General features: G+C 47.5%; 1 protein-coding gene across 3 annotated transcripts; it reads left to right on the plus strand.

Moving 5' to 3' along the window:
* Positions 1-4,885: 4,885 nt before the first annotated feature.
* LOC105914331 (GDSL esterase/lipase At5g62930) lies at positions 4,886-18,686 on the plus strand. Of its 3 annotated transcripts, none has more exons than XM_022827186.1 (9): positions 4,886-5,158; positions 5,532-5,683; positions 6,091-6,179; positions 6,244-6,359; positions 6,507-6,584; positions 6,690-6,830; positions 16,421-16,497; positions 17,388-17,552; positions 18,153-18,174. In XM_022827186.1, exons 3-9 carry the CDS (start codon positions 6,107-6,109, stop codon positions 18,157-18,159), a joined length of 657 nt encoding a protein of 218 aa, XP_022682921.1. In that variant the 5' UTR covers positions 4,886-5,158; positions 5,532-5,683; positions 6,091-6,106; the 3' UTR covers positions 18,160-18,174. The 3 variants fall into 3 exon arrangements, with proteins under 3 accessions (XP_022682921.1, XP_012701220.1, XP_012701221.1); XM_012845766.2 differs by lacking the exon at positions 18,153-18,174 and adding an exon at positions 18,203-18,686 and having other exon boundaries at positions 4,889-5,210; XM_012845767.2 differs by lacking the exon at positions 18,153-18,174 and adding an exon at positions 18,203-18,686 and having other exon boundaries at positions 4,889-5,158.
* The last annotated feature ends 2,305 nt before the right edge of the window (positions 18,687-20,991 follow it).

Below are 20,991 nucleotides of genomic sequence, written 5' to 3' on the forward strand. Positions count from 1 at the left end.
ATGTACACGGGAGCCACCATCTCCTCGGGTACTGGCACCATAAACATTAGTCAATGACAATTTTAATTTCTGCATCAACGCTGCTACAAAAGAAACAGCACCTGGACTACTTGTCATTGCGGGTTGATTTTCTAGCTGTGTACTTGCTTGGGCTGGGGCAACGTCCTAAATTGAGAGGCTACCGCCATCAGTCATGGGCCTAGAGCCAGGTCCTCCAAGGTCCAGATGAGAGGATTTCATGTACAAGACAAAACCTTAGCAACAAAAAGTTACAATAAGTACTCGAAAGGAGAGGAAAGATTACTTTGGCGATCTCCTCAACTTCAGTGTGGGTTCGTCAAACAATCGTAGTGGCTTAACAGATGGAGATGGCACTTTTAGTGGGGCCTGCACATCCACAAGAGGATCTTGGTCAGCCTTGAGCTTCACCTCTACTGCTTGAATTGTCTCTACAACATTGAGGTTTATCACCTGTGGATCATCCTGCACTACATCTTGAAGCTCTGGATCATCCTCAATCTCAATCAGCTCCTCGGTGGTTGGCGCCTTGCTTTGAGTAGCCACAACAACCGCCTTCTCCACTTCGGTTCCCTCTTCGAGTACCTGCAAACCACCAGTGTCATCCTGAGTAGACATGGTGGTGATACTGGAAACACCTTTTGGGAGTACACGATATTTAGGATCTTGTCCCTCCTCATAAGTAATTACCATGGGAGGCACATGTTCCACAGGTACAGACTTATTCATGACCTATTTTGCAATAACGGATTGCTTCTTGTTTGGTAGTGGAGGAATCGTAGCCTCAAGCTCATCAACAACTGAGCGTTTCCTTGCTCCGGAGGAAGACCCATCCTTAGCAGATGGTTGAGCGTTGACTTCATATGCGGAGCCAGAACTAGTGCCGCTGGAGGACTCTACTACCTCCTCCTCCTGATCGTCGCTTATCATGCCTTCCCGCGTAAACACGTGAGGAGCAGCTTCATAGGATTCGGAGGAGCAGAGAAATACAAATCAACATCTTCCTACAAAGAAAGACAAGTTAGTAAACCCAACAACTTCAAATAAGTACTCAGGGGCTACGGCCATAGGTACTTACAAGCTTTGGCGAGTTGGCGGCACTGAATTCCCGCACAATAGTGGGGATCTTGCCCACATTTTGAACATCCGTTTGAGCCTCGCCATGACTTCATCAGTGCTAATCTCTTCCGGAGAGAATTTGGAAGGATTGTCCAGGCTAATGTATTGATAGACATAGTGGCACCTCTGCTGCAGGGGTTGGATGCGTCACTTCATAAAGCTAAGTGCCACTTCGATTCCAGTAAGGCCCTCTTGTTTCAGCTGTGCTATTCTACTCATGAGCTCAAGTAGTTGGAGGTACTCTCCATGTTTCATCAAGCCAGTGGTTGTTCCATGAAGGGCGATGCCCTATCAGTTTGGGTAGTTTTGGATCATGGTTGCTAATGTAGCACCACTTTTCCTTCCACCCGGTATTGGAGTCTATCAACTTGTAATCCAGATACTAGCCGCTCACTATCTCTCGTATCTGAATCCCAGCACCTCCAACTAAGAGAGTATGATCTTTTGAGGGTTGTGGCTTCACACGGAAAAACTTCTGGAATAATTGAAAGTGTGGTCTAATCCCCAGAAAGACTTTGCAAAAATGAACGAAGATTGCAGTACGGAGGATTCTATTGGGGTTCAGATGCATCAACTCCAATTTATAATAATGCAGTAAACCTCGGAAGAAATTTGAAGAGGGCAATGCTAGGCCTCGCTCGATGAAGTGGGCAAAAATTACCATCTCATCGGGATAGGACTCCAAAGGGCAAGTGTTGCCATTTGTAGGTCGCCAGCTGATGAAGTCCTGATCTTGGAGTACATTGGCGGCTACGAGTGCCTTGATATCCTACATCTTCAAAGTTGACCGCTTCCAGGCACAGACAGGATTTGGCGGCGTGATTTGATCAGTTTTCCCGTACTTGGGCGCCGACAACTACGGCTCTTTCTTGTCGTCAGATGTTTTCTTCTTCTTGCCTTCGCCTGATTTGGACGCAGCAGTTTTCCAACCCATCCTTGATGTCACAAGCTTCTTCTGTCGCATACACTCGGGGGCTGCTTGGTGGGGGGATGGCAGCGCTAGTGTTCGAAGATCGAATAGTGGCAACGACGCTAGGGCTAAAGTGTGGAAGTTCGAAAGGCAAATGGCAAAGGTGAAACGGAAGGGATAACTTCCTCCATTATTTATAACAGTGGAATGGTAAAAACTGTGCAAATAAAGAGATTTTGATTTAAAAGATCCACAGAATTTTGGACATCTAATTGGCAGTTACCTTTATTTCAGGAGGAGAGAAGATCTCCTTCTAGAGATGTTCACGTTGACCAAAGGTTGACCCTTATACCCACCAAACTAGTCGGCTCGGGGGTTGTGTGCCACGTGTCCATCGATAGAAGATTTTTTCTTCGGGTTTTAAGGTGAAAGTGATGCGAATTATAGATTGACCCTCAGCCTGATTCTTCGATTCAACCTAAGGCTCAGGAGCTACTCCATATGGAGTGCGACTTTCATCGCACTTCCATATAAAATTCAACATTGAAGGATTGCGACTGAGTTAAATAAAGCTTGAGCACATTCTAGTCGCATGGTAGTTTTTGAATATCTTTGAAGATTCAACTAGATGAAGTGCTCGAAGAGCACAAAAACTAGTCGGTGAAGTCTATAAGAGTACCTGGAACTACTGCATTTGACTAAAAAGTACTTAGAGGCTTGTCGTACATACATCTATGGCCCACTAGAAGGTTTGGACAGTCCTAAATATGGGGCTAGACACCAAGATGCATCTGACATGGAGACCATGGCGCAGAACGATGTAGTCTACATGGAAAGATAGGAACTAGTCGAGCATTAGAAAAGTACTTGTTGTAATAAGAGTAGAACTCCTCTAGTCGTATCCAACTAGTATTTTTGTAACCAACGGACCTGTAACCCTGCCCCTGACAATATATGGCGAGGCAGGAATGCCCTCCAAAGCGATTCAATCCAACCAACAGATATGACGTATGGTATTACACAATCTAGCGGCCCGAACCTGTCTATAATCGTTTGTCTGCATTTACGTTCGAGTTCCTGATCTCGACGAGAGCCCCACTAACCAAAACACTACCTCGGGTACCCCATCGATATGTTGCCGGGTTTAAATAGTGACTCCTTCTTTTTCTTAAAAAAGTAATTATTGGGGAAAGGATACTATTTTTCATGAACTCTCTCGATAGTTGAATTGGACGAACAGGGATATGGTAGCCATCGTTGAAGATTGTGGTCGAGGCATAGAAAATTGACCATCCGTACCGATATGCATTGCAGGAGTAAAAAGGAAATCCTACCACCATGTGCACGTGTTCTATTTCTTATTCTCAAGTTTTGCGCAAGGAAAAGTGGTATCGTGTAAAACTAGTGCTTTATCCCCATACAAAACTAGACTATTTATTATGAAAGTTCTAGTCGATTTGATGCATTTTTTAGCAGAAACGAAAGTTTCCATTAACCATGAACCGAGGTATCCTCGGTAAGCAAGTTCATAACACAAGTCGGAAGATCATCTACTAAGGGATTCTCTCTACCGAGGAAGAACGACCATAGATTGGCCAAAGCATGAGCTACCATGTGATCTGTGGATCACAGGACCCATTTCTGTTCTCTCAAAAAAGCACGAGGATAATGATTTCTTTTCTAAAAGCAAGATAGAAAACAACATGCGCTTGGGTTTATTTGTTGACTGTGTGCTCTAGTAATAACTATACGGGGGTTGGTCCGCTTAGATAGCGATTGCTAATGTGCATTAGCTTCTATATATGCAGGCTCGTGTAGTGCAATTCACTTATGTTTGGAAGTCTGCACAACGAGTTAGCTAGAGGTTTGGGCTATGAAAAAGGCCGATCCGGCCTAGTTAGCTGGAAATGGAAATTAATCTCATTTTCGCTTATGCAGCCTGGCTAGCGCCGAGCGGGTTCGAGTTCGTTGTTCTGCTCATCTACGCTACTCTACCTCACCAACCTCCTCACGCTGCGCTCGAGAAGGGGATCCCGACTTTCCATTACGCACGGCCTCCCGAGCGTTTATGTGTTAGGATCTGTTTATTTGAACTGCAATTTTTGATTTTTTTAAACCTGTTATTGGCTTTTTAGTTCTGAAAAATCGAACACTAGCTTTTAGAAGACCTAACTTTCTAAGCTCAGAAAGTTATGAAAAATTAACAAAACTAAGATTTTCATCTTTCCATATAAACTTAGCTTTTCTGAGCTTCTAGCTTTTCAGAAGCTACATGAGAAATTTACTATTTATTTAAGCTTATAGATTTTCACGCTAAGAAGCATGCAGGAAAATCAAACAAATAGGCCCTTAAGTGGACCTCTTTCCCCTACCCTTTCACTGACACCTTCCGCCCGAAAATCGTATCCATCTTTCGAAAGAACATCTATAACCACAAGAACCCAATAAAACTATTTATATAAACTATCTCAACATTTTTTAAGTAAAAAATTAGTAAATGTAAAAAAATGTTGAGAAAAAATTATCAGTAAAAAAGTTGATGTACATAAAAAATTATTGAGTACTTCTTCCGTTTCAAAAAGAATACAACTCTTGCATTCTGCAAAGTCAATCAATTTTAAATTTAACCAAATTTATACAAAATAGTACTAACATTTATAGTACAAAATAAATATTAATAGATTAATCATCTAATATATTTTTATACTAAATCTATTTGAAGATGTGAATATTAGTATTTTTTATAAATTTGGTTAAATTTGAAAACTGTTTGATTCCTCGAGAGGAGTGAGGGAGTAACAATGTCGATGAATGTAAAAAATTTAAGAAAAAAGAGAAGACGTGTGAGCCCCCGCCCTCCGCCTCGGCCGCACCTCCCTGCGGACGCCGCCTCCCGTGCCTCCCTCGGCCGGTGCCTCCGTGGCCTCCGCGCGGCCGCCTCCGTGGCCTCCGCCTGCATCCTTACCCTCCGTCGGCCCCCGTCCATCCCCCACCGGTCCGCCGCCTCCCTGCCGTCCCTGCTCAGATCCCGGCCGTCCGTGCCCCTGCAGCGTCCAAGGCGGCGCCCGTCCGGCCTTCTGGTCGCTGGAAGGCCACGGCCTGCTCCTCCAGGTGACGCCCTCCCTCCGCGCCTGCCTCTGTCCCTGTCCTCCCCAAAAGCAAGGTAAAAATGCTATCAGTAGCTCTTGGTTGAATTGCTGTCAGTAGCTCTTGGTTTAATTGCTGTCAGTAGCTCTTGGTTTAACTGATGTCCCTGTCCTCTGTTCAAATGGATAGATGCATACTAGAACCTCTTGGTTTCATTACTGCTCTACATTCAAATGGATAGTTGCATAGTAGTACTTGATTTATACTGCTCTACATTCAAAGGCAAAATGGATAGTTTCATTACTGTAATCATATTTTAGATGGAAAAGCAGACGAAGGTTGTGGCAAAATGGATTCATTTGCCGCGAAGGCTTTCAATGACATTTGTGTGGCGCAGGGTGTTCGGCCAGCCAGCGGCCGTGTGTGGGCGCGTGAGCACCGGGCCGGAAGGCCACCAGCGAGTTGCGTGCTGCGAAGTACAAGTATGTGCAGATCCAGCCGTTCAGCGGTCTAGGGACGAAACAATCAACAGCAAGCACTAGTCACCAGGTATAAAAATTCAATTTCCAACCTGTAATTAGCAAATCTTTTGATAATTGATACTGTTGTTTTTAGCATTTTGTTAAGGATTTAGAAGCAGATTGATGGATTGTCATTTGTCAAGAACTAACATGTTGAAAAGAACACTGCTCACATATTTTTCATGTTCAATAAATACTAGTGGTACTCCAACTCAACACATTGATCTGCACAAGTCAACCAACGAAGCCTAGGGCAGAGTTTTGTCCATGGAATATAATTACTGATCCAGAAAAATCTCAAAACCAATTGATGATTATCCACCTGGAATTAGAGATAAAGAGGTCATATGTTTTGAGAGTTCCAACTCAGCCTATTTATCATACACTTCCTCCTAAATGGCAAAGCCCACAGGCTCATCTTTGTCCTTTCATCAGAGTCGCAGTACAATACATGATGATGCCCGATTCCTGCCCTGCGGCCTCTGCCACTGTACACCCTCCTGTCTGCCCTGCGGGTGCCGCAGGTACACGTTGCTGCATTCTCCTCCCATCTTTCTCAAGTGAGATACTAGTGCATCTTTCGGGCAGGTGGATCGCAAGGACTGGTGCGGCCACGGGTGGTGCTATTCGGCGATTCCATCACCGAGCAGTCCTTCCGCCCCGGTGGCTGGGGCGCTGCACTTGTTGACACGTACTCTCGAAAGGTGTATTCAATATTTGACTGTATACGCCATGTTGGTTTTCCTCCCATCAAGAGGGCTTTTACCCACATTGCTTCTTCGGTGCATTTGTAAATCTTACTATATCCCAATGTTTGGATGCTTGGATAATTGTGATTTTCTTTGTACCAGGCTGATGTAGTTGTCAGAGGTTACAGTGGATACAACACAAGATGGGCGCTTTTCTTGATAGATCACATCTTTCCACTGGTAAGACACTTCCCCCATCCTGATTATTGTAACTGGTGTTCATGCACGTTGTGTGATCAAGCTAGTATTCTGGCACACAGATTGATATGCTGCAAATTCTTGCAGGTTGGTATTGCACCACCTCTTGCAACCACTATATTCTTTGGTGCAAATGACGCGGCCCTTTTAGGAAGAACTAGTGAGCGACAACATGTCCCAGTTTCAGAGTATAAAGAGAATCTCAAAAAGATTGTTAATCATTTGAAGGTACTTGTTTTTATAATCCTAAATGATTAATGTTTTTGTTATGGGCTGTTGGCTAGGCCCGACACGGGCTTATTGGGCCTCTTTAGGTTTAGTGTTAGAAATAGAATTAGAGATATCTTGCTTAGTGGTCAAGTAAGCCTCTCCTTATAAAGAGAGATGTATCAATTAAAGGAATCAAGTAAGAATTATTATGAGAGATCCTCATCTACCTCCGGGCGTTGAGATTGGGCGCAGCCATCGCCAGCGTGCCCGATCTCAAGTGTTCGGTTCAGTGTCCGTTTATCCCTTGTAATCCCTAATCCCTACCATTCTGCACGGCTCCCCGATCAAGGCCGTGACAATTGATATCAGCTTGCCGGTGATCCCATCCCATGGCCTCTGATATTGATGATCCATCAGCTTTATGTGCCAACATGCTGGCTGGCTGTGCAAGGATCCAAGCATTGCTCGAGGAGTTAAAGGAGAGCTTGCAGCGTAAGGAGGTGGCGGAACGGCTACAGGCAGCGAGGCGTCAGGCATGAGCAGCACGAGCATCACCACTTGCTGCAGCAACGGCACTGGTGGCGGAACAGCAACCACAAAACAGCGTTTACGTGGATTAGCTTGAGTGCAATGCGACTGCAACGGCTGCCGGTTCAATGTCCGCGCAACTCCGTGGCCACCTGAGCACCACACTGCATCAGCCGCTGGTTTGTGCTCCACATGGTATCTCTATGGCCTGATTCGCCTGCAATGAGTCCCCCGTTGCTTCCGCTACGGCCTCAGTGCATGTTGTGCCATGTGCAATGATGTTAGGAGATGGCTGCCATGCAAGCACGTGTTTGTGCAATGGAATCTACAGGCCTGTGTATTTTCCTTGGGAATCAGGAGTGGTGTTTGCTGCTTGCGAGTTGTTTCCGCTATCAGATTCCTGCGGGCATGAATCCCTACAAGTTTTTGTGATTAACAGATGCATGCATGACAGGCCTGGAGTCCATCTGTGCCTATCTCTTCAAGCTTCTGGATGGGGTCCACCTTCAACTAGAGACGTGGCATAGATAAATAGTTGGGATTTAACTAGTACTCTCTCCGTCCCAAAATACTATTCGTTTTGGCTTTTCTACGTACATAACTTTTGCTATGTATCTAGACAAGGTATACATCTAGGTGCATATCAAAAGCTATGTACCTAGAAAAGCCAAAACGAATAGTAATTTGGGATGGAGGGAGTATTTTAGTTAATAATAGAGGAATAAGCTGAGATGTAAAGGCTTGTTTCTAGGTCATAGGTTTGTGTTGAGTCATCGTCGTTATGCTGCAGCTTGAGGACAAGCTGCTCTAAAAGGGAGGGAGTAGTGCCATGGGCGGTCGGCTGGGCTGACGCCGGGCTTATTGGGCATCCATTAGGTTAGGGTTAGAGATAGAATTAGAGATATCTTGCTTAGTGGTCAAGTAAGCCTCTCCATATAAAGAGATGTAGCAATTAAAGGAATCAAGTAAGAATTATCAGGAGAGATCCTCATCTACTTCCGGGCCTTGAGATTGGGCGCACCTGTCGCCGGCGTGCCTGATCTCAAGTGTCTGGTTCAGGGTCCATTTATCCCTCGTAATCCTTAATCCCTCCCGTTCTGCATGGCTCCCTGATCAAGGCCGTGACAATTTTTATCATGGCATATATGATGGATACGCTGGTATCCTTTTTGTTTGAAAACTATACAGCGGGGGAGACCCCCACTGTGGTATAAATATATTAAAAGGGAAAGGAAAAAACTGTACATGGACAGGAGTCCAAAGGGCACTGCAGCGCCCAAAAAGAAAAAGATGTCAGGAAGACCTCTAGGAAGCTAAGAGCTAGGGCTAAATCTGTACATTGTTGACCCAGTTAAGAAAGCTCTGTTTTTTGTTTTCCCTGATTCTGTGAGCTTGAAGTCTTGCCTGATCTATAAAATTGGACATCCAATCTCGGACTGCTGGTCTTTTTCCTTCAAAGATGAGATTATTCCTTTGTTTGCAAATGTGCCAAGTGGCTATTATGAATACCTCCATGAAGAACCAGTGATGGAACTCCTGTTGGGCTCTCTTCATCATTTGGAAGAAGTTAAGATTTTTTCTCCATTCAGTACCAATGACTTGCCAGCAGGATCTGCTAAAGTTACATGAGAAGAAAAGATGAAAGCAGTCTCCTCCATATTGCCATTGCATAACACACAGTTGTAATTGTTGCCTTCAATGTTGAAATGTCTCCTCCTTAGAAGGTTCCTGGTGTTCAGCCTATCCATGAGTAAAAGCCATGAGAATGTTCTGAGTTTGTTACTACATCTTGACATCCAAATCCATAAGAAAGGTGGTGGAGGTCTGATGTTTTTGAAGGGTAGGTTGTAGAATTGTTTGGATGAGTAATTACTGGATGCCCACACATATTGCCAACAGTCTTTTCCATTTTCTTGTACTTGTAGTCCTTGGATGATTGCCTGTAACTCTTGGAACTCCTGAAATGCCTCGGCTGAGAGAGGGATGTGAAATTGTTCTTGTATATCATTATTCTGGAGAAACTTGGCCACTGAAATGTTTTTGTTTTTTGCAAAGCTATATAGTCTTGGGAATGACTCTTTTAGCAGTCTGTTGTTCCATGTATCTTCCCAGAAAAGAATACTTTGTCCATCTCCCATGGTACAAGTAGCAACTCCTCTAAAAAGATCACACAACTTTAGCAAATCCTTCCACCAAAATGACCTCTTATCTGCTGCTACATGAGGGACCTCTCCATTGCTGTAATTGACTCCCAGATCAGGCTTACCCAGGGTATATCTTGTAAAATTTGTCGAGATATTTCAGCAGAAGAGCATTGTTTTGATTCCGTAGATTTATTAATCCTATTAGAAGATAATGGATAGATTATTGGGCCAACCCTAGAGGGTAGCTATATAGATGTCTTACATGGGCCTATTGGGCCATAATACACACAATACACCAACACTCCCCCGCAGTCTGAACTACCGACGCAGCGGAGTTGCAGACTGGACATGAAAAGAAAGGCACACACACAAGCCCCCCCACAGACGCAACTAGCCACAGGTGATGTTGAGGCTGGAGCGAAACTCGGTGAAGGCGGGTGACGGGAGGCCCTTGGTGAAGATGTCAGCAAACTGAGAGGTGGTCGGGACGTGGAGGACCCGAACATCGCCGATGGCGACCCGATCCCGGACGAAGTGAAGGTCAATCTCCACATGCTTGGTCCGCTGGTGCTGAACAGGGTTGGTGGAGAGGTACACCGCACTGACGTTGTCGCAGTAGACAAGAGTGCTCCGGGAAGGAGTGTGGAGCTCGACAAGGAGCTGCCGAAGCCAGGATGCCTCGGCCACGCCGTTAGCGACAGCGCGGTACTCCGCCTCGGCACTGGAGCGGGAGACCACCGGCTGACGCTTGGACGACCAGGACACCAGGTTGCCGCCCAAAAAGACGGCGTAGCCGGAGGTAGAGCGCCGAGTGTCCGGACACCCGGCCCAGTCAGCGTCGGTGTAGACAACAAGCTCAGTGGAGGGAGACCTGTGAAGGAGGAGGCCGTAGTCCACAGTGCCCCGGAGGTAACGGAGTAAGCGCTTCAGAGCAGTGAGATGGGGCTCCCGGGGATCATGCATGTGAAGGCAAATCTGCTGAACTGCATAAGTGATATCTGGCCTGGTGAAGGTGAGGTACTGAAGGGCCCCAGCCAGACTCCGGTATGCAGTAGCATCTGTCACAGGAGTGCCGGCGGCCTCTGACAACTTGGCCTGAGTATCAACTGGAGTGGAGCAGGGCTTGCAGTCAGTCATCCCAGCTCGCTCCAGGATATCAAGAGTATACTGCCGCTGGTGAAGAAAGAGGCCGGCCTGACGAGGCTCAACAGTGACCCCAAGAAAATGATGGAGCACACCCAGGTCCTTCATAGCGAACTCCTGCTGAAGCGAGGTGATGATCCGCCGTAGGAGGGACGGACTGGAGGCAGTGAGGACAATGTCATCAACATAGAGCAGTAGATAAGCAGTCTCAGCTCCATGGTGATAAATGAACAGCGAAGTATCGGACTTGGCCTCCACAAAGCCCAGCGTCAGGAGGTAGGCAGCAAACCTCGAATACCAAGCTCGAGGGGCCTGCTTGAGGCCATAAAGTGACTTGTTGAGCCGGCAGACCATATCAGGCCGAGAAGAGTCAACAAACCCCGCTGGCTGGCTGCAGTAAACAGTCTCAGTCAGAGTGCCGTGCAGGAAGGCGTTCTTGACGTCGAGCTGATGCACGGGCCAGGAGCGGGAGAGAGCCAGTGAGAGAACAGTCCGGACAGTAGCTGGCTTGACCACCGGACTGAACGTCTCGTCGTAGTCGACACCAGGGCGCTGAGTGAAACCCCGGAGAACCCAGCGAGCCTTGTACCGCTCAAGGGTACCATCAGCCCGCCGCTTGTGAGTCCAGATCCACTTGCCGGTGACGACGTTGGAGCCAGGCGGACGGGGCACCAGATCCCAAGTCTGGTTGGCGAGGAGCGCCGCGTACTCCTCTTCCATCGCGCGGCGCCAGTGAGGATCCGACAGGGCGCCGCGGACGGAGGAGGGTACAGGAGAAACCTGCGGCGCGCCGGGCATCGCTGAAAGAGCCCGGGGCTGCAGGGTACCAGCCGCAAGTCGCGTCACCATAGGGTGAACGTGACGTGGGTGTCGGTGTAGGAAAGGCGGATGGTACAGCGACGGCGCGACACGGGCAGTCGGGGCCGGTGGAGGTGGTGGTGGTGTAGGCGTCGCCGGCGGAGAAGAGGCCACCGGCGATGACTGAGGCGGTGACGGCGGTGGCGGGGCCGGCTGCAGGTCCAGGGGAGCCGGCCACGCCCGGCGCTGGTAGACGCGTACGGGCTGCGCAAACCGGACAGCAGGTGCTGCGGGCGGTGCCACCGGTCCCGCGCAGGGCGAAGGGGAAGAAGCAGCACCAGAGGCCGGCACCGTCGGACCCGTGCTGGGCGCAGGGTCAGGGACAGCACCGGTGGACGTCGAGCCCGAGGAGAACCACGGCGGAGCAGTACCTGCAGGACAGAACGGTAGCGGTGGCTGGTCCACCGGGTCAGTGGGAAACAGGGAGGAGAGATCAGGGTCGGAGGTGGAAGGAGGTGGGGAGGTGGTGGAGTAAGGGAAGACGGACTCGTCAAACACCACGTGGCGAGAGATGAGGACCCGCCGAGAGGAGAGGTCAAAGCAACGGTACCCCTTGTGATCCGGGGAGTACCCGAGGAAGACACACTGAGTCAAACGGGGAGCCAGCTTATGAGGAGCGGTGGCTGCGGTGTTAGGATAACACGCACACCCGAAGACCCGAAGGTGATCGTAACGGGGGGATGTACCGAAGAGAGCGTGGTGTGGAGTGGGAGCGGGGCAGGCAACAGAAGGTAGGCGGTTAAGGAGATAGGTGGAGGTGTGAAGACTCTCAGCCCAAAAGGGGGCAGGGAGAGAAGACTGGAACAGAAGAGAGCGCATGGTGTCGTTCGTGGTACGAATCATGCGTTCAGCCTTACCGTTCTGGGAGGAGGTATAGGGACATGACATGCGTAGGTGCACGCCGTGAGAGAGGAAGAAGGCACGGGAGGTGGTGTTATCAAACTCGCGGCCGTTGTCACATTGGACGGCCTTGATGGTGAGACCGAACTGAGTGGACACCCAAGCGAAGAAGTGGAGAAGCGTGGGGAAAGTATCAGACTTGGCACGCAAGGGAAAAGTCCAAGAATAATGAGAGAAATCATCAACCACAATAAGATAGTACTTGTAGCCAGAAATGCTCAGAACAGGAGATGTCCATAGATCGCAATGTACAAGGACAAATACATGGGTCGCATGTGAAGAAGAGGTAGGAAAAGGAAGTCGAACATGACGGCCCAGTTGGCACGCCTGACACAGATGCTCATCATGAGCCCGAGTACATGGTATATCAAAACTACGACTAAGCTGTGTCAGGACAGCACGGCCAGGATGACCAAGACGCCGGTGCCATGTAGTGGAAGAAGCTGTGGCGGCAAAAGCGGCTGAAGAAGCGGAGGGCGAAGCGGAAGAAGTGGACGCAGGAAATCGGAGGGAGTAAAGGGGCCCGGTGCTGTCACATCGGAGAAGAGGTCGCCGGGTAGCCACATCCTTCACAGTAAGACCAGAAGAGTCAAATTCAACAGAACAGGAATTGTCAGTGGTAAAACGGCGAATAGAAAGAAGGTTGTGAACCATGGAGGGAGCAACAAGAACATCAGAAACCCGAAAAGAACCGGGAGTGTGAGCAGTACCCACGGAGCTGACAGGAAGACAAGAACCATTTGCGACCATGATGGACGAAGGGTGGGAGGAAGGAGGGTGAACGGAAGAGAGTATACCAGGGTCGGGTGTAGTATGGAAGGTGGCACCCGAGTCGGCGATCCAGTCCTGACCGACTGGAGGAGTCAGGGCCATGGTGCCGAAGGAGCGTGCCAAGGCAGTCGGGTCCCATCCGACAGGCCTAGGCGAGGCCCCGGGAGGAGGAGCCCACGGCGACGCAAACTGAGGAGGAGCCCACGGCGACGCAAACTGAGCAGCTGGGACAGCGCCAGCGAGCATGGCGGCCGGTGGACGAGGCTCGCCTCCGGTGGCCTGGAAGGGCCACATAGAGATGCGCCCTGACCATGGGTGGGTAAAGGACGGCCAGGGAGAACCCCGTGGAAGCGTCGGTGTGCCCGCCGGTGTGCCCCCACCGCGCCCCCCACCACGTCCCCCACCACGGCGACGGCGGCCACCACGGCCCCCCCCACCCCCGCTCGGCCCAGGGGGAGGAGGACCAAGAAGGGACGACGGTGGCGAAGCGGAGGGTCGTGGCGGTGGAGTCACAGCAAGAGCGGTCGAGGAAGACGCGGACCCCGACGCAGGAAGGGACCCAGGCTGGATGCCCTGAGTAAGCTCCTCCATGACAAGATCATCCCGGACCTGGAGGAAGGTGGGGAAGGGTCGCTGCCGGGTGATCCAGGTGCGGAGGTGGGCGTAGCGGTCGCTGAGGCCGCGAAGAACGTTGAGAACCAAGATCCGGTCCTCCACGGCCCAGCTAAGGTCCCCGAGGGAGTCCGCCATGGTCTTCATCTTCCGGCAGAACTCACCAACGGAGAGGTCGCCCTGGACGAAGGTGCGGAAGCTCGCATCGAGACGAAGGGCCCGGGCTTCGGCGTTGCCCAGGAACTGGCCCTCGAGCGCCAGCCAGGCCCGGCGGGCGGTGGTGTCGGGGGTGCCGCGGACGAGATCGTGGAGGTCGAGGGAGATGGTCCCCAGGATCCACGACAGGACGATGCTGTCGAGGCGAACCCACGCAGCTGTCCGGGCCGCAGGGAAGGTGTCGGTGAGGACATGGTCGTCGAGGGCGTAACGGCGGAGAATGAGCAGGACCATGTCCCGCCAGCGGGCGTAGGAGGGCGACTCAGGGTCGAGGACGACGGGGACCAAGCTCTTGATGTTCTGAACACCCCCGGCCTGGTAGTGGAGCTGCGCGACAAGTGGATCGGCCGGATCGGTCCAGGCCACCACAGGCGGACGGGGAGCACCGGAGCCGGAGGAGGTGGCCGTGCTGTCGTGGGACATCGTGAGGAGCTGCTCCGCCTCGGCGATCTGACGGGCCAAGACGTCGGCCGCATCCCGCTCCCAGGCCAGGGCTGCCGCGCGCAGGCGAGCCTGTCCCTCGGCAGCAGCAGCCTGGGCAGCGACGAGGGCTGTCGCGAGGTTCCCATCTGGAGGTGGTAGAGGAGGCGGGGCGGGGAAAGGTAGGCGAGTGTGCCCCGCCGCCCCGGCGCCCACTGGAGCAGCTGCCACCCCTGTTAGAAAAACAGGGGCAGTAGCCCCCCCCACCCCCGGTGGAAAAACAGGGGCAGGAGGTATCGGGTGGAGGGCGGCGGCGGCGTCCCCGCCGGCACGCCCCCCACCGCCCGTGCGGCGAGCCGCAGCGGCGGCGGCGGCTGCGGGATCCGCGCCGTCCGCCGCCCCGTCGGCGGCGGCGGCGGTGGCGGCAGGGCCCGCCCCGACGGCCGCCAGAGTCGCGGCCGCAGGAGGCCGGCCGGCGGACGCCACCTGCGCCCACGAGGGAAGAAGAGAGGGGAGGGGAGGGGGGAAGGAGTCACCGGCCGGCGGCGGCGGCGGCGGCGGCGGCCGGGTCACCAGGAACAGGAAACCCTAACTGATACCATATTAGAAGATAATGGATAGATTATTGGGCCAACCCTAGAGGGTAGCTATATAGATGTCTTACATGGGCCTATTGGGCCATAATACACACAATACACCAACAAATCCCAATCCTACTTTCGCTTTGGGCCTGCATATTTTCTTCAATGCAACCAATGGTTTTTTCTTGCCATTGACGTCTGATCCTCTCCATAAACAATCTCTCCGAGCTCTGTCCAAATTGTTTACTACTCCAAGAGGGAGTTTCAGAGTACACATGGTGTAGGTGGGAAGGGCAGAGAGGACAGCCTTGGTTAGTTCTACTTTGCCAGAGAGAGCCAGGAAAGTGGAGGTTGCAGACAATCTTATTTCCATTTGGTACATCAGTGGTGTGAAGTCCTCAATTTTGGGTCGAGTAGTGCCTAGTGGAAGTCCTAGGTAAGTGAAAGGCAAAGTCCCTAGCTGGCAACCAAAGGTTCTGGCTAGATCATTTGCTTTCTCAGGTGCAGTGTTTAGTGGAACAAGACATGATTTATGAAAATTGACCCTCAACCCTGTTGATTGGGAAAATTCTTCCAGAATCCCTTTGAGGTACAGAAGTTCCTCTTCTGAAGCTTTCATGATTAGAATAGTATCATCTGCATATTGAATGATGGGAAAAATGATTGCGGACTGTTGATGGAATGGGAAGGCTTAGTAAGCTTTGAGTGTGGGCCTTGTTGATGATGTGCTGCAGGAGATCTGCTGCTATCACAAAAAGCAAGGGTGACAGTGGGTCACCCTGTCTTACTCCTCTTTACACTGGAAATCTTTGCTGGGGACTCCATTTAGTAAAATTGATGAACTGCCAGAGTCAAGCAATCTCTGGACCCAATTACACCATTGTGAGGTGAATCCAAGCTGATGGAGAATCGCCAGTATTGTGCTGTGCTCTATTGTATCAAAAGCCTTCTTAAAATCTAACTTCAGAATCACAATTTCCTTTTTTGATTGCTGACACTGATGAATATATTCAAATGCCCAAGCTAAGCAATCCTGAATAGTTCTTGTTTTAATGAAGCCATACTGATTCTTGTGGATAATTGGGATGATTACCTTTTGTAGCCTATCAGCCATGATCTTTGTTAATAGTTTCAGGATTGAGTTGAGGAGGGATATGGGCCTGAAATCATTAACAGCTGTGGGATTGTTACACTTTGGCACCAATGTGATGAAGCTGTTCAGTAATAGATAAATATTTCAGGATTGAGTTGAGAAGTTAGTTTCGAATGACATTTAGTTTCAGGATTGAGTTGAGAAGTTAGTTTCGAATGTAATCAATTCAAAGATAACTATTTAATATTGGTACTTGTTCAGTAATAGATACTTTGGATCGATATTCAGTGTTCATTCTTTAAATTATTGTCCAATCTAATGTTTACTGTAACCTCAATGCAGGATTGTTCCAATTCCATGGTTATTATACTTATCACACCACCTCCCATTGATGAAGAAGGAAGAGAAAGATTTGCACGGTTGGCACAGTGTTGCTTGAACTCTTTTTCATATGTTTGTTCTTGTAATTCTAGTTTGTTACTAATAAATAAATTAATTCTAGTTTTTACTGATAAAGAAAGAATTAACTAAAAGGAAATGCCTTGTGGTGATTTTAATTCTTTTCAGGACTGGAATGATACGAATCATTTCTGTATAACTAATAGTTTGGCTATAGTTCTATTTGTTCATTGTACTTTTCTAGACTTGGCTATAATTTACACTACTTATTTTTCAATCAGTTTCATTTGTATTTCTTGGTTGCATGTTCTTGAGTCGTTGTTAGGTTTTCTTTTGTTAATATACCTAAATAATTGTCCTTAGATAGAAGCTCGAGAAACATTAGGGTCTGTTTGGTTGCTAGCCACACCTTGCCATAACTAACCTTAGGAAAAGTGTGGCAGCCACAAAAACCTTGGCTAATAAATTTGGAGCCATACTTTTGGCAAACTTTTGCAAAAAAATGACTCTGACGTGTGGGGCATAGGGCTAAGAAAATTTGCCATGCCATAGTCGTGGCGTCAACCAAACACATGCCTAAGAAATTGTGGCACGCCTAACTTGCAGCGTGGCACGTTGTGGACACGAACCAAACACGCCCTTAATCCACGTGCCTAAACTAGGCTTTACATTTGCCACTAATATTACTACTGTCAATGCCTTATTTATATTTTGTTCAAGTTCTCTCTTTTTGTTGGTGACTCTTGTGTGTTTCATATCTAGTGTATCCCATCTTGTTTGGTGGTGGTGGTTGTTATTGTTAGGCTTTCCTTTTGTTTTGTCTCCACGTAGTAATCAATATGTTTCATTTTCCACAAAGTTTAATACGATTAGATGGCCTACAGCAATTCTGATGAGTTTCTCTCCAAAGGTCGCTGTATGGAGAGAATGCGAGGAAGCTACCTGAAAGGACAAATGAAATGGCTGGTGTCTATGCTGGTCAATGCATTGAGCTCGCCAGAGAAATGCATATACCCTGTGTTAATATTTGGTCAAAGATGCAGGAAACTGAAGGATGGCAGACACTTTTCCTAAGGTAATACTTCATGTTTCGAATTTATTTGCATTTTAGCTTTGTAACCTGTGTTTATGTTCCAAGTACATGTGTAGTGTAGTAGATGTCTTATCTAACAATATCTAATGTCAGAGTGATTTTTTGTAATTTGATGCATGGTAACATTCCAAAGATTAGATGTTTTATTTAAATTATATTTTAGTGTTGCAATGAAACAATGGGTTAATTAATGGTGCATTGTTTTCCATCAACTGTAAATGTAAGCTAATTTTATTAGGTGAAATCTAGGTTCATGGCATGGTGTTTGTCCTGCATTGTTGATAGATCTTTGTTTCATTTGTTTTCATTCTTAGGTTTGACACTGTAGTTTATAGAATATTGGCTTCACCGGGTGACATAGGAGATAGTCATGGGGTTTAAGGCGTTATGGTGCAGTTATTATCATGCCTATAATTATCGGGATTCCAACTATGAATATTGGCCAATAGGTTTAAGGTACCAATGACTGACTTTGTTTGGATCCGCCAAACTAGTGTTTTTGTCGGTAGTATAGACAAGCTTGATTGTTTAATCTTGGAAGCAGAAGAGAACAGTTTTCACAAACCCCTATTTTTCTTCCAGAACCTAATACGTCTACAATCATTGTAAATGTTTCTATGCTGATCTCTCAGTGACGGCCTACATCTGACACCAGAAGGAAATGCCATTGTTCACAAGGAAGTTGTCAAAACATTGAGAAATGCTGGCCTGAAAGCAGAAGAGATGCCGTATGACTTCCCTCATCATTCCAAAATAGATGGCAGTTGTCCAGATAAGGCTTTCCAATGAAGTAATTTCAAGCTGTGTTATGTTTCGGGGTTTGAACTGCCGGCTTCCTGCATTGAAAGTTATGGTTCCCTTCTACCCAAAACAATGGACCAAAGCTTCTGGATGAGCTGAGATTCATCTAGACTTACATTTCTTGTTTTGTTTGAGAAATTTAGATTCCATTTCTGCTCCATAAGAAATGGAGAATTGTTTCTCATTGCAATGAGTATTAGATATGGTAAAAAATATACTAAAGAAATATTTTGGTACGAAGTGAGTTCAGACGTGATGCCCGGCCGCAAACCAACGCTCTCTGCTAATCAAATTTGGGTGATGCTAGCGGCTGAACATCTGATCCAAGGCGTGGGTGCCCTCACTTTTATTTTTTCTGAGAAGGTAGGCTCTTAGTTATTCATAATGTTTTGAGGTGCATGGAACATTTCTGGTCACCAAACTAGCTAAACGTATCTCCCTGGCAGGGGCATATGTATGCCCTTTTAGGCCTTGTTCGTTTAGCACAGGATCAGCTAGGGTTACGGCCCGATCCACGGGGTCACCTGGGCACGGATTAAATCCCGGCCAACTGTAGAATGTGCTTTGTATTAGCCCACTCGCGGTTTATACCCTGCCTCAATCCTGGCGAAATCTTCTATTCCTGACGGAAGTTCAACCAACGAGGTGTGGAATAGTGGAAACGAATTCTCGGCTCCTAGCGACTCGCTGCGGAGGCGGCTGTGGGGGTGCAACGGTGATGTGGTGATCTCCCTGGTGGTGGCTATCCCTCCAGTAGCTCTTTTCATACCGTCCCCTCCCCCTTGTCCTAGGGTTTTGGGTCATTGCCTCGGGCTCTTGATTTGGGTTCTTGATTTTTGGGGGATTCAGTAAATCTCCAAGAAGTGGGGAATGCAATCTAGAGGCCATACTCGGATCCAATATTCCAACTGATGATGAAAACCTAGTTTAGAATATTTCATTGTTTCAGTTGGTGTTCGTTTCAAATGTGATTGGAAAACTTTATCGAATACGAGAGCAATATAGAGCCATGGTCATGTACCTCAAGTTAATTAGGTTTTAGCTCATTGGCTCAAGCCTGGTATCTAGGTGTGTTGGTGTGCCTGTGTTCTTGTGTAGGTTTCAGTTTCAAGTGAAACTTGAGTTGCCACTCATTCTCTACTTGTGCAGGTTGTGATAAGAGGGGTTGCTTTGTTTCATGTAGTACTGAATTTGCACTACCCGTCCAAGCTTCTAGAACTGAATTTATTCTAGATTTATCAAAAAGGTATTCTAGATTATTGGTTAGCTGATCACTCAATTAATTATTTTATCTGTTTTATATCTCTTCTGAATTAAGGCATATTTTTTGTGAACCCTTAACAATCTCACAGCTTCACAGATTTTGCTTCTGTGACTTCTGTCAGATGTCATTATTAAACACTCATTGTATGCTAACTAAAGAGTTTGACAAATATAGGACCAAACACCTCATTAGCAAATAAAGTCTAATCTGATTTGCATATTTTCTTTTGCTTTGCAAAATATCAATCATTATTGAAACCAGAGATCAGTATGGACCATGTGTTTTAGACCAAAGATATATCAACTAGCAAACTTGTCGATGTTGCTCCTGCACTTGCACTCAAGTTATTCAGTTCAATTTGTGATATTTGTTGTCCCGGACTCCTGTCTTTAATATGTCATTGGCAAATGGAATGCTAGTAATTGTAAAATCTACGGTTCTGCATCTTTTTTCAGGTACAATTTCTGTATCTTGTACTCCCTCCGTCTCAAATTGTAGGTCATTTTGATTTTTCTAGATTTATAGATGTTTGTATGCATATAAATATAGTGTATGCCTAGATGTATACAAAACATATACGAACCTAGAAAAACCTAAACGACCTATAATTTGAAATAGAGGGAGTAGTAGAAACAGAAGAGGCTTATATGACACTCTTTTATTATTTTGTAGAGGTAAGATAGCTAGCTTCGGTTCAGCCAAGTCTTCTTTGCTGCTAACATGGAGGGTGGGTGCATAGCTTTGTTCTACACTTCTGCTGTCTCTCTCCAATTGCTTTCCAAAAGAGGCTATCTATTTGCTTGGTGCTCATATTTGACATGCATAACTTGTTGACCGAACAATGCAGAGCAAAAGTTGAAGTTGCGAGCTGTATATTAAATAAGCTATTTAAATTATATGTAAACTGCATTTGAAGATATGAGAAGATGCAGGCTAGAAAATTGTGTTGGAAGACCTTGAGGAACTGAGAGCAGGAGCGCCATGGACAACACTAACATTGGCAAAGGTTCATTACCTCACTTTAGTCACACTGCGTTCTTAGCTAGTATGAAGTATGCTTGGAGTTTATGCAAAGGATGTTGTATGCTTGGAGCCAAAATAGAGGAAAGTTTATTCGTGTTCTAGTTATCTATCTTAGGGGTTGGCGCAAGGTATGGATGAGGGACCATGGCTTTTTAGATGGAATGTTGTCCTGCTGAGGTATAAAGGGTTATGAAACTCTCCACGGTGAAATTCAAGAAATTGACAATATGGGTCCGCATACCAGCATGTTTTAGAACCAAAGAACATTGGACGCCAACTAGGAAATAAAATTGGTGGAACACTGTGGGTGGAGACAGATGAGGGACATTAAAA

This window comes from Setaria italica, chromosome V (assembly GCF_000263155.2).
Source record: "Setaria italica strain Yugu1 chromosome V, Setaria_italica_v2.0, whole genome shotgun sequence".
Classification (NCBI taxonomy): Eukaryota; Viridiplantae; Streptophyta; class Magnoliopsida; order Poales; family Poaceae; genus Setaria; species Setaria italica.